The sequence below is a fragment of the Zootermopsis nevadensis genome, unplaced genomic scaffold (assembly GCF_977971745.1).
Source record: "Zootermopsis nevadensis isolate Lab colony 2312 unplaced genomic scaffold, Znev_1.0 Znev_ptg000022l, whole genome shotgun sequence".
NCBI classification, from domain to species: domain Eukaryota; kingdom Metazoa; phylum Arthropoda; class Insecta; order Blattodea; family Termopsidae; genus Zootermopsis; species Zootermopsis nevadensis.
This window is the reverse complement of record NW_028259154.1, coordinates 9,398,949-9,417,530: the sequence shown is the minus strand read 5'-3', so window position 1 is coordinate 9,417,530 and position 18,582 is coordinate 9,398,949. Positions and strand designations below refer to the sequence as shown.

The 18,582-nt window shown below is 36.2% G+C and overlaps 1 protein-coding gene across 5 annotated transcripts; it reads right to left on the bottom strand.

Annotated features, from left to right (window-relative positions):
• Positions 1-1,581: 1,581 nt before the first annotated feature.
• LOC110832686 (serine/threonine-protein kinase Nek7) lies at positions 1,582-17,764 on the bottom strand. 5 transcript variants are annotated; one of them, XR_002544010.2, is made up of 8 exons: positions 17,101-17,315; positions 15,586-15,826; positions 13,171-13,390; positions 11,939-12,141; positions 11,293-11,406; positions 9,627-9,810; positions 9,105-9,301; positions 1,582-2,153 (listed from the first exon to the last, which is right to left on the bottom strand). XR_002544010.2 is itself a non-coding variant. In XM_022069925.2 (7 exons), the coding sequence occupies exons 2-6, from the start codon at positions 15,814-15,816 to the stop codon at positions 9,643-9,645; spliced, it is 936 nt and encodes a 311-aa protein (XP_021925617.1). In that variant the 5' UTR covers positions 15,817-15,826; positions 17,544-17,764; the 3' UTR covers positions 8,990-9,301; positions 9,627-9,642. The 5 variants fall into 5 exon arrangements, 3 of the variants coding, with proteins under 3 accessions (XP_021925617.1, XP_021925620.1, XP_021925616.1); XR_002544009.2 differs by lacking the exon at positions 1,582-2,153 and adding an exon at positions 3,431-3,950; XM_022069925.2 differs by lacking the exons at positions 1,582-2,153; positions 17,101-17,315 and adding an exon at positions 17,544-17,764 and having other exon boundaries at positions 8,990-9,301.
• Between the last annotated feature and the right edge of the window lie 818 nt (positions 17,765-18,582).

Below are 18,582 nucleotides of genomic sequence, written 5' to 3'. Positions count from 1 at the left end.
ACGCACTGAAAAGTCCTTACGGCAACATTCCAATATACAGATAGACACAAACAGGATTCTGTTGTCTTACAAGAGGAGTGGGAAAATCCATCATTGCCGTCACATATGGCAGATAATGGTTTATGAATTTTTTGTGCTCAATTCAAGATTGTTCTTCACTCACAAAAATTCAGATTAGTATTCATACATTAATATTTTTTGAAAATGTGCATCAAGGTGCTTCAGTTGTAAAGTGAATTAGAAAAAACAATAATTTAATTGACTGGGACATGGGAATAAGAATAGGTAATTTAGACACCAATCACAAGAAACAAACAGGAAACAGAAGGGAGAAATGTTCGTTAAGGTGACATAATTTTAAGCAGTAGAGAGAGAAAAGGTAGCGGCATGATAAATAGTAAAAGACAAGATACATCATTAAGCTAGCAAGACAGAAGGTAACAAATGCTTATGAAACAATAAATTGAAGGATAACAATCCCTTGATGGTTAAAGGGAATACAATTAATGGGACACAGGTAAGAATTGAGAAAATAAATGCTACTAAAATCATAATCATTCTGATTGTGGAAAACAGAAGTTAACAGAAATTCAAGATTATCAGAAGATACACTATGTTGTATCTTGTGAAGTGTAAATATCATCATTTCTAGGAGATGATATATTAGAGAGAAAAAAATATATTGTAGATCTCAACAGTCCAGTTCAGAGATGTGGCTGCACAAAGTAATGTTAATGTAAGTAAATGTAAAGATGTCCTCATGCTTAATTAACCTTCATCAAGGCTTACGTTCTGCCTGACTGGCCATGTATTGCACTAAACCACAGCTAAATCATAAATTCCAAAGTTAAAGACTGTCCAGCAGCCCTATTAATTAGGGTTTAAACCCCTCTTCCAGAACTACGTATAACAGGTTAATCACCACATGACAATGTATGGGGGATGGAGGTACAGCACCACACAATCCTAAATTTGGAACTAGGTAGATGAGTGATCAGCTTTATGCTCTGGCCAGTTGGGAAAGACCATAAGATACTGATCCATTCTATAGGAGGCTAAAAGAAGTCCAGAATCAGCCTGGATGTGACGACAAACAGAAAATTCCCTGCCTTTGCCAGGAATCAATCCTTGGTCTTTATAATAGTATGAAAGTCAGTCTTTTAGCACAACTGTAAACTAATCTAGGAATTCTGTAAATATTGTTAAAGGATTTGGTTCTTATTTCATTTTTAAAAACTCACAGGGTCCGGTGGAGGGCTTTGGTTAACTCGGTGATGAACCTTCGGGTTCGGTAAGCCATCTAGTTAGTTAGTTAGTCTGTGAGTCAATGCCACATTATAAGCTAGGTGTTTAAATTTTAGGCAAGATGAAACTGCATGTCACTCCCGTTGGTTCAGTCAATTCTGAAGGGCAATTTCAGCACACGGAATCATTACTACCACCCAAGACTTCGAGATATTACCACACTACGTACTGTGCTCTATTCAAATATGTGGAAATGGTGTGGATCAACAAAATCAAAAAACAGCACAAAGAACACAATATCAGTAAATGTATATATTAGAAATAACAAAGAGGATACAAAACAGACAATAAAAAAATAAACACAAGAGCGATGTCCGCTGTATAGAACAACAGAGCCACAGCTTCGTAAAGGAATATAACTTACCACAGCGGACGTCCCCACCGGTGGACCACCTACACAGGGCTAACACCCCAAAGCCAAACCAAATTTAGATGGAAAAAGCTGAACTAGAATTTCTAAGATGTATGTGGGGCGAAAGCCTGCACAGAAGTGGTCTTCAAAGTTACAGGGTAACACAGTCCCAAAGAGTGGATGGGAAAGGTAGAGGGCTGGGGGCAAGGACAAATGTGCATGGCCATTAGGTCCCATTCACAAAGATAGTAGGTAGATAGTCGCTTCATTAGCCGTAACCTTTTGGTTATGGCTACCCATGGCACTCATGCTGCAACCAGGATGATGGAAACACGAGTGATCAGGCATGGTTCCTCCTAGAACAGTTCTCAGAGACCAGGTCCCAACAAAGGAAGCATGCTGGGGAAGGATCTGGGTGGTAATGCCCCACTGTAGTGTTGGTATCATACACCTATTCACATTGTAGCTTCCTGGTTATATCACAAAATGCACTGACCTAAAACAAAGTGTTCTGTGTCAGCAAAATTTATCTGAATAAAGAAGTGGTCATATTCCTTTCTTGCTCTAAATCTCCTGTTTGGAGTACTCTAGTTATTCCCCAATGAACATTTGGTTACTACTTCAAGTCAGTCTCACATTTGGAAGGTATTTGATTCAAGCCATGTTTGGAGATTGCTTTTATCACTTAAATTTTGTTCCTATTTCCAGAAGAATTCCAGTATATTACCAAATTTAAAATAGGCAACAGCAACTACCATGTATCTTTCTATGCAAAATGTAAAAATCAGGCTGCCACATCTTATTTGGCACTACATAAGCACTGCCTACACTTGAAGATTCATAAAACAGACCTATGTCCACTTCTGATTTGTTTCCTGTCTATCCATGCACTGTCCAGACAAGACATTTCATGATTTCCTAGGCTGTCTGTCGTTACAGACTTTCTGTTAGTGGTTGTGAGGTTGTAGGTTATTACATTTGGTCTTAACATTTCAGCTGTAACTTTGCTTCTAGGTGAACAGTGAACTAATATGCACAAATGGAAACTGGTTCATCAATCTCAGAAAAACAAAAGATTTAGGGTGTACATTTACTGTATATATGTACATACATATTTGGGATGTGATAGGTTAAGTTGCTCCACATGCGACCATACAGCCCCAGGAAGCATTTAATTATTCACATTATACACAATTAAATAACTATTTCAATTGACAATGCAAACCTATTGTTAATAATAAGAAATGTAAGAAGGTCCTGCTCCTAGGCAGTAGTCATTGTGACTACGTGAACGTCTTCACTCAGTCCTAAGAGATGAATATATGGTTACAAATATATTCAAACCCAATGTTACACTTGGCAATGTTGCTGGGGAACTAGAAACACGAAGCAAAGATTTCACTAAGGATGATCATGTAATTATAGTGGGAGGACCAGGAAATAGCCTTGACAGGGACCTAAATTACAAGATTGAAAATGATATGGACAACATTGCTAGGAACAGCTTACACACTAATGTTGGTTTTGTTGGCCTTCTCGAGTGTCATGACAGGCCTCATATGAGCAAGTGGATGAAGAGTGCAAATGTGAGACTCGAGTCTGTGCTTTGGTATGCGGACAGATCACACATTGGATTAATTGATGTATCATCTCTGAATAGGTAAGACCACACCAGACATGGATTGCACCTTAATTCAAGGAGTAAAGAGAAGTTTATGCAACTCACTGCCAGTGAGATTAGGTGCAAATCAAATACTGGTAAGATTCCTGTAATCACTGGTGTAAGATCTAGGCCTTTATTAGGTTAAAGCCCAAATTTATCACTAAATACCTGAAAGATATCCAAGTCACTGTAGATAAGCCAGTTCCAAATTTAGATCAATCAAAATAAAAATTTAGTGGTGTATCATAAGAACATTGGAGGACTTTCAAACAAAATTGATGAATTATCATTGTACATAAATAATACATATTCACCCCACATTCTATGTTTGACTGAATGTCTGTCATTTCATCTCATTTGTCTGAATATATATTTCACATCTTAAAACGTTGCTGACACATAATGAAGTATGAATTATACAGTAACACAAATAAAAGTAAAGCTGTCCAACTATAAGCCATGTAAGCGCTGGAGGGTATAGCTCCTACTCATTCTTGACCTCTGCATGAGATGGGGTGAGTGGTCAGGATCATGCCCTGGCTGCGCTTTACCCTGGGAAAGGACCCCTGTGCCCATTGGATAGTAGAGTGGGTGGGCCCCAGAGCTGACACACTGCTTTGCAAAACTTTCCTAAACATGAATTTAAATAAAGTACAATACAAGTGCATCACAAACTTTACATTTTCCTACAAATAAAGCTATTGGGCCAGTTGTTACTTCGCTTCCATTTATGGATAAAACAAATAAGAGAAAAAAACGCAATAATTTAAGATTTGAGACTTTCCCGGCGAGTACAATCAATAAAATATGAGTAACATGTATTTGTATGCATGAAAATGTTAATTATCAGCTGTGTGCAAGACAGATTACCCCAAATTCTTCCAAACACCTTTCCCCACTCTAAAAAATGGCGATCTGATCCAACTGACCAATCAGTATAATAGTAGCTGCGTGTACAGAGCATTGGCACCAGCCGCGATTTGTCGCTCTCTGTTAACGAGTGTAAACATAACGTAATGGAAATATAAACCGATAGTAAAGCAATAACATAAAATAATTTACTTGGTTTCATAGTTCTTCACGGTCCTTAAAAGAAAACTGGATAGAAATTCATATTCTGCGCATTTACTTTTAATTAATCAGGTTAGTGGGTTTATATTTTCAATACGCTGGGTTGGTTAACCACTTTGGGCTTAAAACATCGTGTGGCATTGACAATGTGTTCAGCACACTTGGTCTTTAACATAACACCGTTACATAACATAGAAAACACCCCTGATTGTTCTCATCACAGTTTGTATTACGGGGATGAGAAATTCGCGAACTGTATGCACACATATTTTGAAACAGTGGACACATATAGTACATTCTATGATGAGAAAAACATCGCCTACTTGCTTTCTCCCCCAAATGCTTCTTGACCCTAATTTCAGGAAATAAATTATAAAACAAATAAGTTATACATGCGTAAGTACGGTAATATTTAGGAATTGCTAAGTCTGCATGAAATATAATGCATGTGGTAAAAGAGTTCATGCAGTGTTAGACCTGAAATTCAAAGCAAGTGAATGCTTGTTAATATTCCTGCAGTGCTGGGCCGAATTCAATATATATGTGCACACCTTAGAAGAAAATTATTTTTGCATAGATGGCTGTCTGCAAACCTTGGTTTTAATACTGGGTAAACTCTCTCCTCTACATCAAACATATGTGAATTCAAGTTCAAGTAAAATTTCTAACTAAACTATCTCCATGGAGCAGTCCTTCTTAAGCTGTAAGTACACTCAGCTGGTCAAAAAATTCCCTGCATTTCATTGAACCTACAGGTTCACAACAGCATGTTGTAAGTCCCTCTCCTGAGTTCAAACCCCCCACACTATTTCTCTAAGATCCGTTTTAATATTATCCCATCTATACAACAGTAATCGGAAAACTTTGAGATGTATTGAAAATATGATAATTACTTTATGACTGTGTATTTGCTGTTGAAGTTATGCAGTGTCAAATGTAATACAGTAAAAAGGTTGTGACTGACAAATCAGATGGCATGTAGTAGGAAGAATTGACAATAATAATATAATTCAGTCAGGACAGCGAGACCATAATGAGGATTTCAACCAGATGTTACTCTGTGCCAAGCTATTCACTGCATGTACAAGTAAAATGTCTACAATGTAAATCACAGTACATTTGCAAAGCTACTACACAGTCTGCAAATGCAAAGGACACACAATTTGATGAATGTAAATTTCCTGCAACTAGAATGAGGTGTCTAAAACAAGAAACATTTATCCAGGTTTTGCTGTAGGGTTACAAAGGCCATAGCAAATGGTAGGATCATGACAAATTATGAAATGCTCTATGCTTTAAAGAACTACAATAAATTACTTCTGGTAAACTAAATCAACAACACACCTTTGTTTGGACCATAAGATCTGTCACTGACAACTTACATACATAAAAAAGTACAAAACTGAACACAATGTTACAGTGATTTGAAGAACTACTTCCAGTTAACTACTGGGTGAATTCTGCAAGGTGATCCAAATACTTTAAGCCATTAGCTTACGCATGTCAAGTCACTATATGCAGACAGAAAATCAGTGTTGAATATGTACATATGCGAGATAAGATTCTTTCTTATAACAACAAAATCCATTAACAGATTGCATGATGAGTTTTATACTGTTACAAAAAATAGAGTATAAGCTTACTGCTGAGTAAGTAAAGTTAATTCTTTGATCATTACAGTTTTATAGAAGAAAGTGAGACATGTAGTTAAAATGTTTTTAAACAAATCCACACAGAAATAAACAGGACAATCACAAGTCAGTGGATAATGATTGTACATGATACCTAATCAAAACAGTATTCTTGACCTCTGGAAGTCACAGGTGCTTGTCATACATAAATTCTACATATTATTTATCCCTTTTCATTTAATCACTATGATGAGGTTTAAAATACAACACCAAATGTGACTTCATGATATTCCGTTTGGTAACAAGAACAAATTTACCTTTTCTAACAAGACTTCAACCTTTCTGGATTGAACTGTAATGGAAACTTCATCCAATAACAAGGTCTGGAATGTGTGGACCTTTACCTCACCTCTGCATATCATCATCATACAGGGCTTACAAATGGACAATTTTACCTTTACTAACCAAAATCTAAATTTTCTGAATTGGTTTATGACACAGACTTTCAAAAAAAAAAAAATATAAATATAAAAATAACCTATCAGATAGAATATAGAGTAAGCAAACCAACAACTATTAACACTATAATAAGACACTGTTGCCATATGCGTTTCGACCTCAAGAGGTCATCATCAGTGGCATTGGGGAAATTAATACATTTAATCAAATGGTTCAAACTGGATTCCGAATTAAAAATGAAAAGGTATTTGACAAAATTTTTTGAAGTGATACTGCACTAGATGCTGTTATTCACAGGAGTAAAACTTGCACTTAGCTAAGTGCAAGTTTTACTCCTGTGAATAACTCCGGGTATTGGTTGGGAAGCTTGAGGGGAAGAGACCGCTGGGGAGACCTAGACGTAGATGGGAGGATAATGTCAGGCGGGATCTATGGGAGATAGGAGATGAAGGAGACTGGATTTTGTTGGCCCAGAACAGGGTCCGATGGAGGCTTTGGTTAATTCAGTGATGAACCTTCAGGTTCGGTAAGCCATCTAGTTAGTTAGTTATTGTTTTTATATATGTACACGTTTCATTTGTTTTAGTATCTACAGCTGGCTATTTGAAATAACTGATCCAGATAAATGTTTCTTATTTATGCATATATTTTACACCTTAAATTAACACTCGCAGTGTTTCAAACACGTATTGTACATGTAAGTGAAATAGTGGAAACTTCTAAATTATAAAAAGTTTTTGTTCACATGACATATCCGACGACAGCCAACTTCATACTTGTCTCCATGAGGACCTGAAATCTCACTTGTTAACTCTCTGTCTGCTTGTTAAATCAAACTTTAACCAAACTATGAATATTTTCTTATCATTAAAAACTTGTGGTAATTCAACATAGCTTACACATGAAAACATTTGGGTGGTGGTGGTATAATGGATGACACAAAGACAACAAAAATATTTACAGTATGCGACTGTAATCTTGAGACTTGCAAAGAATGCAAGAAGTCTGAAGCATTAAAGGCAGACTCTATCTTTCCTCTTTCCTTCTTCACCCCACTTCCTCACCCCGCAAGTCACCAGATTACAGTCGCAGACTTATACCTCTTAATATCTAAAGAGTGAAGAGATGCAATAAGACCAAAACTAAAGTTGTTGGAAATAGTATCAGCTTCTCAATTCTATTGATATTTTATGAGAATTTTAAAGGAAAAAGTCATTCTAACAATTTTGTTAAAAAAATTAGAAATCTTAGTAGAAGATTGGATTCATTGATGAAGGATCCCCTGATACTTGCTTTTGACAATATTAAAATTTGGAGATTACATTTTTAATTTTGTTGTGGTGATACCCCACTAGAAATATAAGGCATGAGTCACCACTAATCAAAACCCAGTTTACATCCCATTCATAATCTGAAACTTAGAATGAACATTGAAATCAAGATCATTCTTACATTTGAGGAAGATGACTAATATGGGCACCATATCACTAACCAGAAGAAACAACAAAAGTTAATGTGCTCTTCCTTTTTGGGCTGAACCTGAATAGCAACCTTTAAAGCTTTTGGGAACAAACCCCATTCTGCTGTCCCAAGCTTGGTCTCTTCCTCCACACCCTCCCATCCTACATGTACAAGTAAATTCCAAGCAATGATAGTATGGTGCTCTCAGACATTAATAACATTTCTCTTCTAATTTTCCACAGAGGTGTCAGAAATGTGAACATTAAATATATACAGGGCTAGTCTAAATGATGTTCCCGATTTGAAAGACATGCTACTCACGTTTAATGAAATTCAGATGCACAAAATTGGTACCGATGGAAAGAGAAACTCTCCAAGTTTTATTTCAGTACATCACAGGAGTTCAATGTGAGCCCCCTTGGTAACTTGGCACACATCCAGCCTGTAGTTGAGTTCCTCCCAGACATGTTGAAGCATATCATGATCGATTGCTGCAATGGCTACAGCTCCTTTTCTTAAATTCAGAATACCACTTCCGAATTGTATGCCCACTGGGTGGATCTGCTGTAAACTTGGTTCAGAAATGCCGCTGCACACTAATAACAGACCGGTGAACATGGAAATCCAGGACACAAAAGGCTCCCCTGTATTTGATGGCAGCCATTTTCTCTCATATCGCCCCAGGCGGCAAACAGTGTTACTACGCAGCCGCGAAGTATACAAACATACACTTGGAGAGTTTCTCTTTCCATCGGTACCAATTTTGTGCATCTGAATTTCATTAAATGTGAGTAACATGTGTTTCAAAAAAGAAGTGTAACAGAGAAGAGGGACTTCACACATAATAGAACACTAATCACAGCAGACATGTTAAACCTTAATAAAATAATCTTCGCTTTTCTCTTCACACCATTCTACCACTTAGCTATCAAAGATAATGCAGAAGCCTGAATAGTGCTGAATAATATGTGGATTTAGGAACTGACGGATGCATTGGAGATTATGATGCAAGGATAACTGGCTCCATTATTAACATGACTTACAAAATTGTGACTGTATATTTAAACATTTATTGAACTGATAAAATCCTTTAATAAACTAAATGAATAAACAACTCTAGTATCACTTCTAGCAAGGCACATATTACCCATTTATAACTCACCTTCTCTTCATATTCGTAGTAGATGCATGATATGGAATGACTGACTTTCAATTCATTTCACACGTGCTGCATTCAAATTTACACGTGCATTCAAATTATTCTGAAGTAGGAAACTGTTTAAATAATGCTTCCTTGAGCAACTTCAGTGTTGTACAGTTCAAAACTTGAGGTTATCTGCTGTCTCAATTCACATTACACTGGAAGACAGATAATGACAAAATACAAGATAAGCAGTTGATCAGTTAGGTTCACCCAAAAATAGCAAAGCCAAAATAATATTCACAATACAATTATAAATGTTAAATTCATGTTTATTATCATTCAATTCGGAACCTTTTGTTGTTGCTTTAACGATTCTTTTGTTTACGGAAATTACAAGTGATCTCTTTGCTTGTGTTATTTGTACCAAGGAAAATTTATAAAAAGTAAACTGTTACCATAATGATAATTACTGTAACTGATAAACATCTGGGAAAGAGAGAATGAATAGTTTAAAAAATGATTAGAAAACTGACAACTTACCTTCATTCTGAGTCAGTCAATCATGGTGTCTGAACATGGCCTTCTGGTGCTCATGTGCCATCGATACAGCACTACCAGTTACCTGATTGCGGGCATGCATCTCACGTGCAACTCCATACACGTAGCTGATGTCAGGTCGCCTAGCTGGCTCAGCATTTATACAAGCACCCACCAGGTCTCGTAACTGTAGAGAAAAGTCAGAAATCATATCAACCAGCAGTGTCCTGAATTATGTGATACCTGAGGGAAGATCTCTAGCATCTACAGCATAGGAAGCTAGGTGGGCTTCAGAGCCAGCATGGACATGGTGACAAAGAGAAAAGTCTGTCTGCCAACGTTAAATGCTAGTTCCCTAGGCAGTCACTATACTGAATCTGCTATCCAATCTTTATTAGTCACAGACAGTTACATGTTTGTCTCTGTGACTGACAGAAGGTAAATAAATGTCAAATTACAAGGGCTTCAGAAATTGTGACAAACCGAAAATTTAGTCACAAATCTAAAGCCTTAAAAGTACTCAACTGTGACCACAGGTAAGTACTGTAACTTTCACTGCCAACTTATAACACTGATTTAAACAAAGTGAACAGAAGGATTTTTGTATCTTAAACGATACAGCAACTTTAAATTAAAAAAATAGCAGAACCTAATTTTATTAAATATATATATAAAATATATAGTGAGTGGTTTACAGCCCTTTGGCCTTTTCCCACATCCTAGTCACATAGGATTTTTTGCCTTTCTGAGAAGCAGGTGGCAAGCCTGCTGCCTCCATATAATTTCTACTCAATCCTGATTTGTCTGCTAGAGCAATCTAGTAGTAAATCAGATGAGACAAGAAGTAAAGCCAGCGGTCCCATGTCGTAGATTTACGGCATATAACAGAACATCACGAGCATGAAAGAAATGCTTCAAAACCAAAATTCAGCGGCCAATGTTTCTAACCCACGTCTCTTCTGATTTTATTAATAAACTTTTATAAAATAAAATTTTATTTACAAAAACATTCTTAAACTACAGATATGAAAATAATATAAAGACAAATATTGACAGTAGCATGCTGCAAAGAAATAATACTTATTGTTGCCTCCATTCCCCTTTATATCTGCATGGTTTTCCTTTACCTTTGTGGAGAACTGGTGGCAGCTTCTGTTCCCAATGAACATAATAAACTAAAATAAAAACTATTACTTAAAATGAAGTACATGTTTATAGCATTCAATACCAGATATAGTTAGTTGCTCATAAAGCTTTGCATCCTACAGTAAAATGCAGCCTATGATCTATAAATATAAAAGATAATGGGAAAGTTCATTTTGGGTGAGCAAGCAAAACCGCACGGAAGGCCTGCAATCACTGCCAGTGCAAGTGAACTCTGAATTGGCTAGTCAGTTAATTTCAGTTCATGTTTGTTTCTCTAACTCCCTACCCACTTGAGAAGCAACATTCAACAATCAACATCATTTCAGAATGTTGATGATTGTAACAGTGAATAATCTGTTTTTAAAAGGTTATATATATATTAATTTGTCTGATTTGATTCTAGGGGTGCGTCTTATGCAAGGGAATGTTTTATACACCAGAAAATATGGTAGTTAACACAGAAAGATTTTAGTTACAAAATAGAAACATATGTTACCATGAGATCCATTAGAGAACCACCTACCTCTTGTGAGTAGATATCAGCTGGGAGAGGCGGATAGTCACATTGCTCTATCTTCATGCAGAGAGTGTACAGATTCATCTTCTCCCCATAGAATGGCGACTGTAGAGCAGCCATCTGTCACAAATAAAATGAAATACTCATAAACTATGATCAATAAAACACATCAATATCAATGCATATGTGGGGGGATAAGAACAGCAAGTAAATGCAAAGAAAATGTAAGTATACATTCATGTCTCTTCACCAGAAAGCAAAGCAGTATCAAAGATGTTAACAAATGTGATTACATTTTCTTGGGGAATCAGCTGTGTCAATTCATAGTAAAGATTGTCATTTCAGAGACTGCCTCCAAAACACTGTAAACTTTTGCTCTGAATTGGAATGGTTAATCATTTCAGATGATTTAATCACAAGTGAGGAAAGACAGGATGAAGATACAAAAGAAGTACTTATGGAAGGGCAGAAATTAAAAGAGAAGGCTTTATGACAGGACAGGTTGACCCATGCTGAGACAAATGTCAATAGATGATGAAGAGAATGACCACTCAAAATAAGGCTAAGATGTCAGAACAGTCTAATCCATGGAGAGGAGAAGTGGCAGAAATGAACAACATATTTAACTTCATAAAGTGCAACTTGTGCCTACCTCATAAAGCAGGCAGCCAAGTGACCATATGTCACTTTTAAAGTTGTAACCATGCTCATGTATTCGCTCTGGACTCATATAGTAAGGCGTACCAACTAAAGAATGCGCTGCTGTTGTCTTTGAGCTGAAAAACCGTCCAAGTCCAAGATCACCCAGCTTCACAACCCCCTGAGCAGTGATGAACACATTTGCTGGCTTTATATCTGCAACAACATATCACTTCAGTGCTTCCCTTGTAACATAAAGATTCCTGATCTCAGTTTGCTGAAGTAGTTTACAAACTTCAGAAAGAGACCCCAAGTACACAGCCTAAGGCCATCCTGAGACCTTTTACAGTTTATATTCTTACTTGGTTAATTACAGTTGAAGAATACAGTTTTACATTTACTTCAGTATGATTACCAAAGTGATTTGTAAGATTTCTGACAAACGTACAAAAGTGTCAAAGAGTAAATTGATTTCTGGATTATTTAATGGTGTGCTGTTAACTGCAGAGGTTATTTTATATGAAACAATACTGAAAATAATAATGAATGAAGAGTAGATTAGGATATGAAAGGAGGTGGTCATAGTCTCTTTGAAGGTGCCACCTCAGTATTCACTAAACCCCATCATGACTGATGCTTGATGTTCAAACTGAGCACATGTCTGGAGTATTACTGCACACCATTAGTATTCATAAGTAGTCCACTATAAATCTTGGTGGGAAAACCTGCTCTCCTAAGTTGTGATCGCTTTCCTTATTCCCTTCAGGAAATCTATAGCGAAACTTCATTAAATATGTCATAACATATTTGTCCTGCACCTTTACCAACTGCTTATTCATCATCCTGTTCCTTCTCAATGATGTTGTATAAAGTAAAGCTGTCCCCACTAAATGCCATGAGGGCGCTTGGGGCAAAAGACACATAGCTTCTACTCATTCTTGATCTCAGCACTAGATGGGGGTGAGCGGTCAGCATCACAGCCCAGCCACACTTTACCCATGGGGAAAGGACCCCTAGAACCCACTAGATAGGAGAGTGGGTGGGTCCCAAAGGCAATCTAGATGTAGAGCCTCTAGAAAAATCCTTTTGCACCTACTGAAGATCAAACCACAGTTATCTAGTTCATATTTTAACACTTTACTGACAAAGCTATCTGGCTCATAGCATTATATAACTTTCACAAGTAAAGAAACAAACCAGTAAACAAGCCATTGCTGGTGGTGGTAATAGTCTGTATCAGCTTACCTCGATGCATTATTCTCTTGGAATGCATATGCTCCAAAGCACTACATAGCTGCACAAAGTACTTCCATATTGTCCGTTCTGGGATGAGTCTCCGCTGCTTGCGGAAGTGTTTGATCATACGAGACAGGTCTCCAGCATCTGCTAACTCCAATACAATATTCAGTTCATTGTCTTCAATGAATGATGAGATATATCTTATTATATTTGGGTGGTTCAGTTGCTAAGGAATAAGAAAATATGAACATATCAACAACACAAGAAAGAAATGCATATAATACAAGTAAATCCTTGAACATAATACAAATAAACATGTAAGAAATTACATCATAAGAAAGAAATGTACACAATACCAGGAAATTAAATAATCCTTAATGTCCATATGTCTTTCATGAACAGAACTAATTTATTTCAGAACTTTGAATAGCCTCAGATTTAAAATAAAAATGAAAAACAGTATGTAGCATGTTTATGACATGCTTTACCAGGGATCCCATCAGACCAATCTTTCAACATTTTCCCAATTTCCTTTACATTGTTCTACAGATTATGTTACTGATGACATACATTTTTCTTTATTATTCCTGTATTTACCTCAAGAACACAACACAACACATTAATCTCTTATGAATCCTCCTTATGACTCAAGTATTGCTCCCATATCATAAATGCTTTATAAATTCAGCTCTTCACTATAAATGGTTTGAAAATGTGATTTATGAAACAAATGCTTTTGAAAAAACTGACTGATTTCACACAGATCATTTTTCTAATGCTGTTTCAAGAAATAATCACTGTTTATACTTAGAATCATATGAACTACATAAAAAATGCATGTTGATTGTTAAAGCAGATGGGGCATGTAGTTACCATTAGACAGATAGGAAATCCAATGGACCAATTAAAAGATTACATATTAGTTATGTAACACACTGCTTCACCAACAGCAAAACTCTGACACGTGATAAAAATGCAATGTCATCAAACTTTAATTGGAATGTAAATGAACAACAAAAAGAAACCCTGCAATAAAGTTCACAACCAAGCAGAAAGTTATCTTGAAATCAGTCTGCATAAAACTTCTAAATGTAAAATAAGCAAGTCATAACATAAACTAATCCAAAATTTGAAAATTTATCAAACTGCAATAACAAGTAAAACAAAGCTTCATAATGACATTAGTCACTTGCCTTACTAATTTCCAAATTTGTAGCCAAAAGAAAACATTGTTTTAATTCATTTTTGTGGCGTGTGAACATAAAGTAATGTAGGTGAGCCATTTTTCAACAAACTTTATAACAAAAAAGAATTTTCTTCATGTAAACAGCTTCATTATTATCAAAAGCCATTTCAGACTGGTTAAATGTTTTGTGTTATGTGATATACCTGAAATTTTCACTTCCATCCACCGTCAAGCTTGCTGTATTTTAAAGAAAACCTGTCTGAATCTGAGTCTGTTTTATACTTTTAAGAGTCACTGTAAGACTCATCAACAGAAATGTCTTCCACTTCACCACTATAACTGTCAGAGTTGCTTTTGTGTTCCACAATCGAAACAATAACTTGAAAATAATGATGATAAGCCAATACTATATAACTCATACCTGATTACTTGCAAACATGAAGGTATGAAGACAAGCATTATGACAAAGATAAAACAAATCTACCAGAGGTAGTATCTGTCAATGAATTACTGAATACGAGTTCCATCTGGTGAGAAACTCAAATTTTTTGCTAGGAATAAAAGAAATTCCAACTGCTGTGAGATAAAATTGGTTAATAAATTTAGAGTAAAAATTTTAATCAGAGTCAGTTCAGGAAAATAAGGGAAGGGGTTATCATATGAATATAGGAAACTTTTATTACTTTACACTTAAAAAACATGGCCATATAATTTCTTTCAAAAAAAAACACACACACACACACAAAGAATGATTACTGGTATTTTGTATATTGTTTCTTTGAAGGATTATCTACATAGCAAATTATCTGAAGATGACAAACTTCTAAGGAAAACATCTGGCCCTAAAAGAGCCAAAATATAAAATATAACTTATTGTTTTATACGATTTCATTCCGGTCTAACTAACTACATGGCTTACAGAACCTCAAGGTTCATCACCGAATTAACCAATGCCCTCCACCGCACCCTGTACTGGGACAACAAAATCCAGTCTCCTTTATCTCTTACCTCCCATAGATCCCGCCTGAGATTATCCTTCCATCTGCATCAATGTTCCCCAGCGGTCTTTTCCCCCAAGGTTTCCCAACCAATACCCGGTGCATACCTCTTGCCCCATCTATGCGTGCCACATGCCCTGCCCATCTAACTCTTGACCATTACAGTCTTCTTGAGATAATTAAATAAATAAATTACAACTGACAGGACATGTTCCTCCAATACGGGAAAAGACCTACCTGCAGTAAGTTGATTTCTTTCATGCAATCAAGACGTGCTTTGGCATCCATCATTTCAAATATCTGCACCTTCTTAAGCGCAACAACTGCGCCATCCGCTCGGCAACGAGCACGATATACTACACTGAACTGACCCTTGCCAATTTTCTTCTCCACATCAAAGATGGTCAATGACTGATATACAGATGCACCCAAGTTGGCTGTCAAGGCCAAGATTTCTGCTTCACTCATGTTACACAGTCTGTAAAAGAAGAGTATGGAAGTCTAAGATGTATGAAGCACATTTTTAAGGGTATCAAACTTTACTATTAACCTGATCTGCTTGTGGTGCATCCTAGTTCCTATATCAGGATGGTCCAAGACAGCATCCTAAAACTATATGCTCTAGTATTAACATGTCCTAATGTATGTAATTTGTTTTTTTCTTTGTGGGTTGTTTATTGTTTAATTCCGCATTTAAAAGTGTAAAGCTACCATTAAATAACAATGAGAACAGCCTTATATTATAATTCATGTTTACTTATTTAAAAATGAAACAATATGCCAGAAATAGAATGCCCCAGCACTCTTATTTTTAAGATTATACCCCTGGTTAAAATCCACCATTGGACACAACCCTGAGCCAGTTTTATTCATCTTCAAAATCCACTCCTTGATACACATCTTCATGTCCTCCTGCTTCCTTCTCAGGCTTCAAAATGGTCACTTTCTGAGAAGTTCCCCCACCAACAAAATTCTACATGTATTTCCCCCATATCCTTTGTAACCTTTTTGGTTTCACTATCATAACAATACTTGGTGACCTGAATAAATCACAAACTCCCTTTCCATGTAACATTTTCCATTTTCCCACTATCATCTCATCAATATATTTTCTATCACATTTTATGTTCTTCTCTCAAAGTAAGAGCCCAAAATGACCAAACTGAAGCATGCAGTTATTTCAGAAATGCAAAGTAATGGCACAAGTTCAAAGAGGAAGTAATCATGAAGTAGGGAGTAATGATTATGCTCTTTCTCTGTTTGAACTTCCTGGTTCTTCTATGCCAGACCTGTCAAGGCCAGGTTTAGCCTCATATTCCAGTGTTTCAATGCTCCTTAAAACATTTCTACCTAATAAAAACATTCTGACTTAAAAACATTTTACTCTTATTATCCAGTTACTAAATCCAGATTTTCTTTCTTGTCAGCAAACATATTATTTATTTCTGGATTAGCTAACAAAGCTCTTCAATTGCTAAGATTATACAGTGTCTAATTTTGAAACAAAAAGTGAATACAGAATTACAAAGATGTGGGAAAAAGTGGTTATGGCTCAATTTAAGGTACCACCCTGGCATTTACCTGAACAACTGGGGGCAATCTGTATATAGACTGAGATTTGTATGAGACCTTCTAAACATGGTGTGCTAACCACTTCATGATATTTGATGCCAGTACATAGTCATTTATCAAAACCTGCTAAAGGCCAGAATCATAAACTCGTTCAATCCTGTTTATATCCTAACAACTTACATCATAGTATACTTAAACCAAAATCCGGATCTGACCCGATGAATAAGATGCTTTCTTTCAGATCCTACTGAGATTCAAAGCTTTTCAAATTTTGTTAATTCCATCTTAAATAACACTTTATTTTCAGTTGCAATTATATTTATAATCTTTCGCCAATCGAACATCACTGGATAATTTACATAAGCCTACACTTTCCGTGCTTCTGACATTCACATTCGTATACGAATATCAAATGTCAGAAGCACGTGACGATAAATAACCATTCAAATGAAATAAAATTGTTTCCCTCAGTAAGATATCTACACACAAGGCTGTGTTCTCTTTACATGAAAATATGGAATTTAAAACAAAATATTTAATTATTACAAACATGACACATTCCTACATAACCAAATGCACATGACAAATCCTATTATTTCAAATTATAGAGCTAAAAAGCATACCAGTACTCCGCAGAACCGTTATGACTGTCAACCGTGCGTGATCAATATCATCACAAGGAAAGGCACATTCCAGGGAGGTGCAACAACTATAAATACAAATCAATAATTTCACATAGCTAACGCTCTTTACCGACACCCAGTCTACCATCATTTTCAAACAAAGTCCCACACCCAATGCCGAAATGACTGCCTAGCACGTGGCACTACGGAAGTATGGTCAGCATTCCATTACCAATGGAAATTTCCGTACGTTAAACCAAGAAGCTGACTGTAACAAACCAGTGGGAGGGTAACCTGCTTGTAGAATATTAAATTTAGTCTCATGGTATCCAAATATAATTTCTAAAAGCGAATCTGTAGTGAATGAAATGGTCTTTTAGAGTAGAGATGAAAGCATAAAGTCTGGAATAAGTCATTAGAAAAGAGACTGAAACAGCAGAGAATACTAAATTTTCCCTTTGGGGGGGGGGGGGGCATTGAAGCAGAGGCCATTTTATTTATGGCAGAAGCACACTTTCATGTTGTCAGGGTCTATGGTTCATGGATGCCAAATTAAAATAATAAACTTCAATTTTTGGGATCGGAATGGTCTTTTTATGACTTATTTATTCACTGTTTTTGGAAGTTTTTTCAATAGCTTGCACAATACAAAAAACATATTTGCAAAAATCTAGCTTTCAAAACAAATTCGCATTCAAGCATGACAGTGAACGCTGTCATGTATTTTGTAAGCAGATTCATGAAGTTACTCTGTATCTGTCTGTATAGGTCTTGTTGAAAGCTGTCACATAATACATCTGTGCTGTAGATAACGTGTAACAGCATTCCATTTACTCAATAAAATATTCTCGGCAATTAACAGCGTTAAATGGTTACACGAAGAGACAAACGTTTCGGGAATCATGACATCAGAACTCTGATCATAGGGACAGATATGGTTCTCGAAACGTTGAACTCTTCGTGTAACTATTTGACGCGGCTGATTGCCATATATTTTATTGAGACAAGTTACCTTGAAAGTTTCAAATCATATACCACT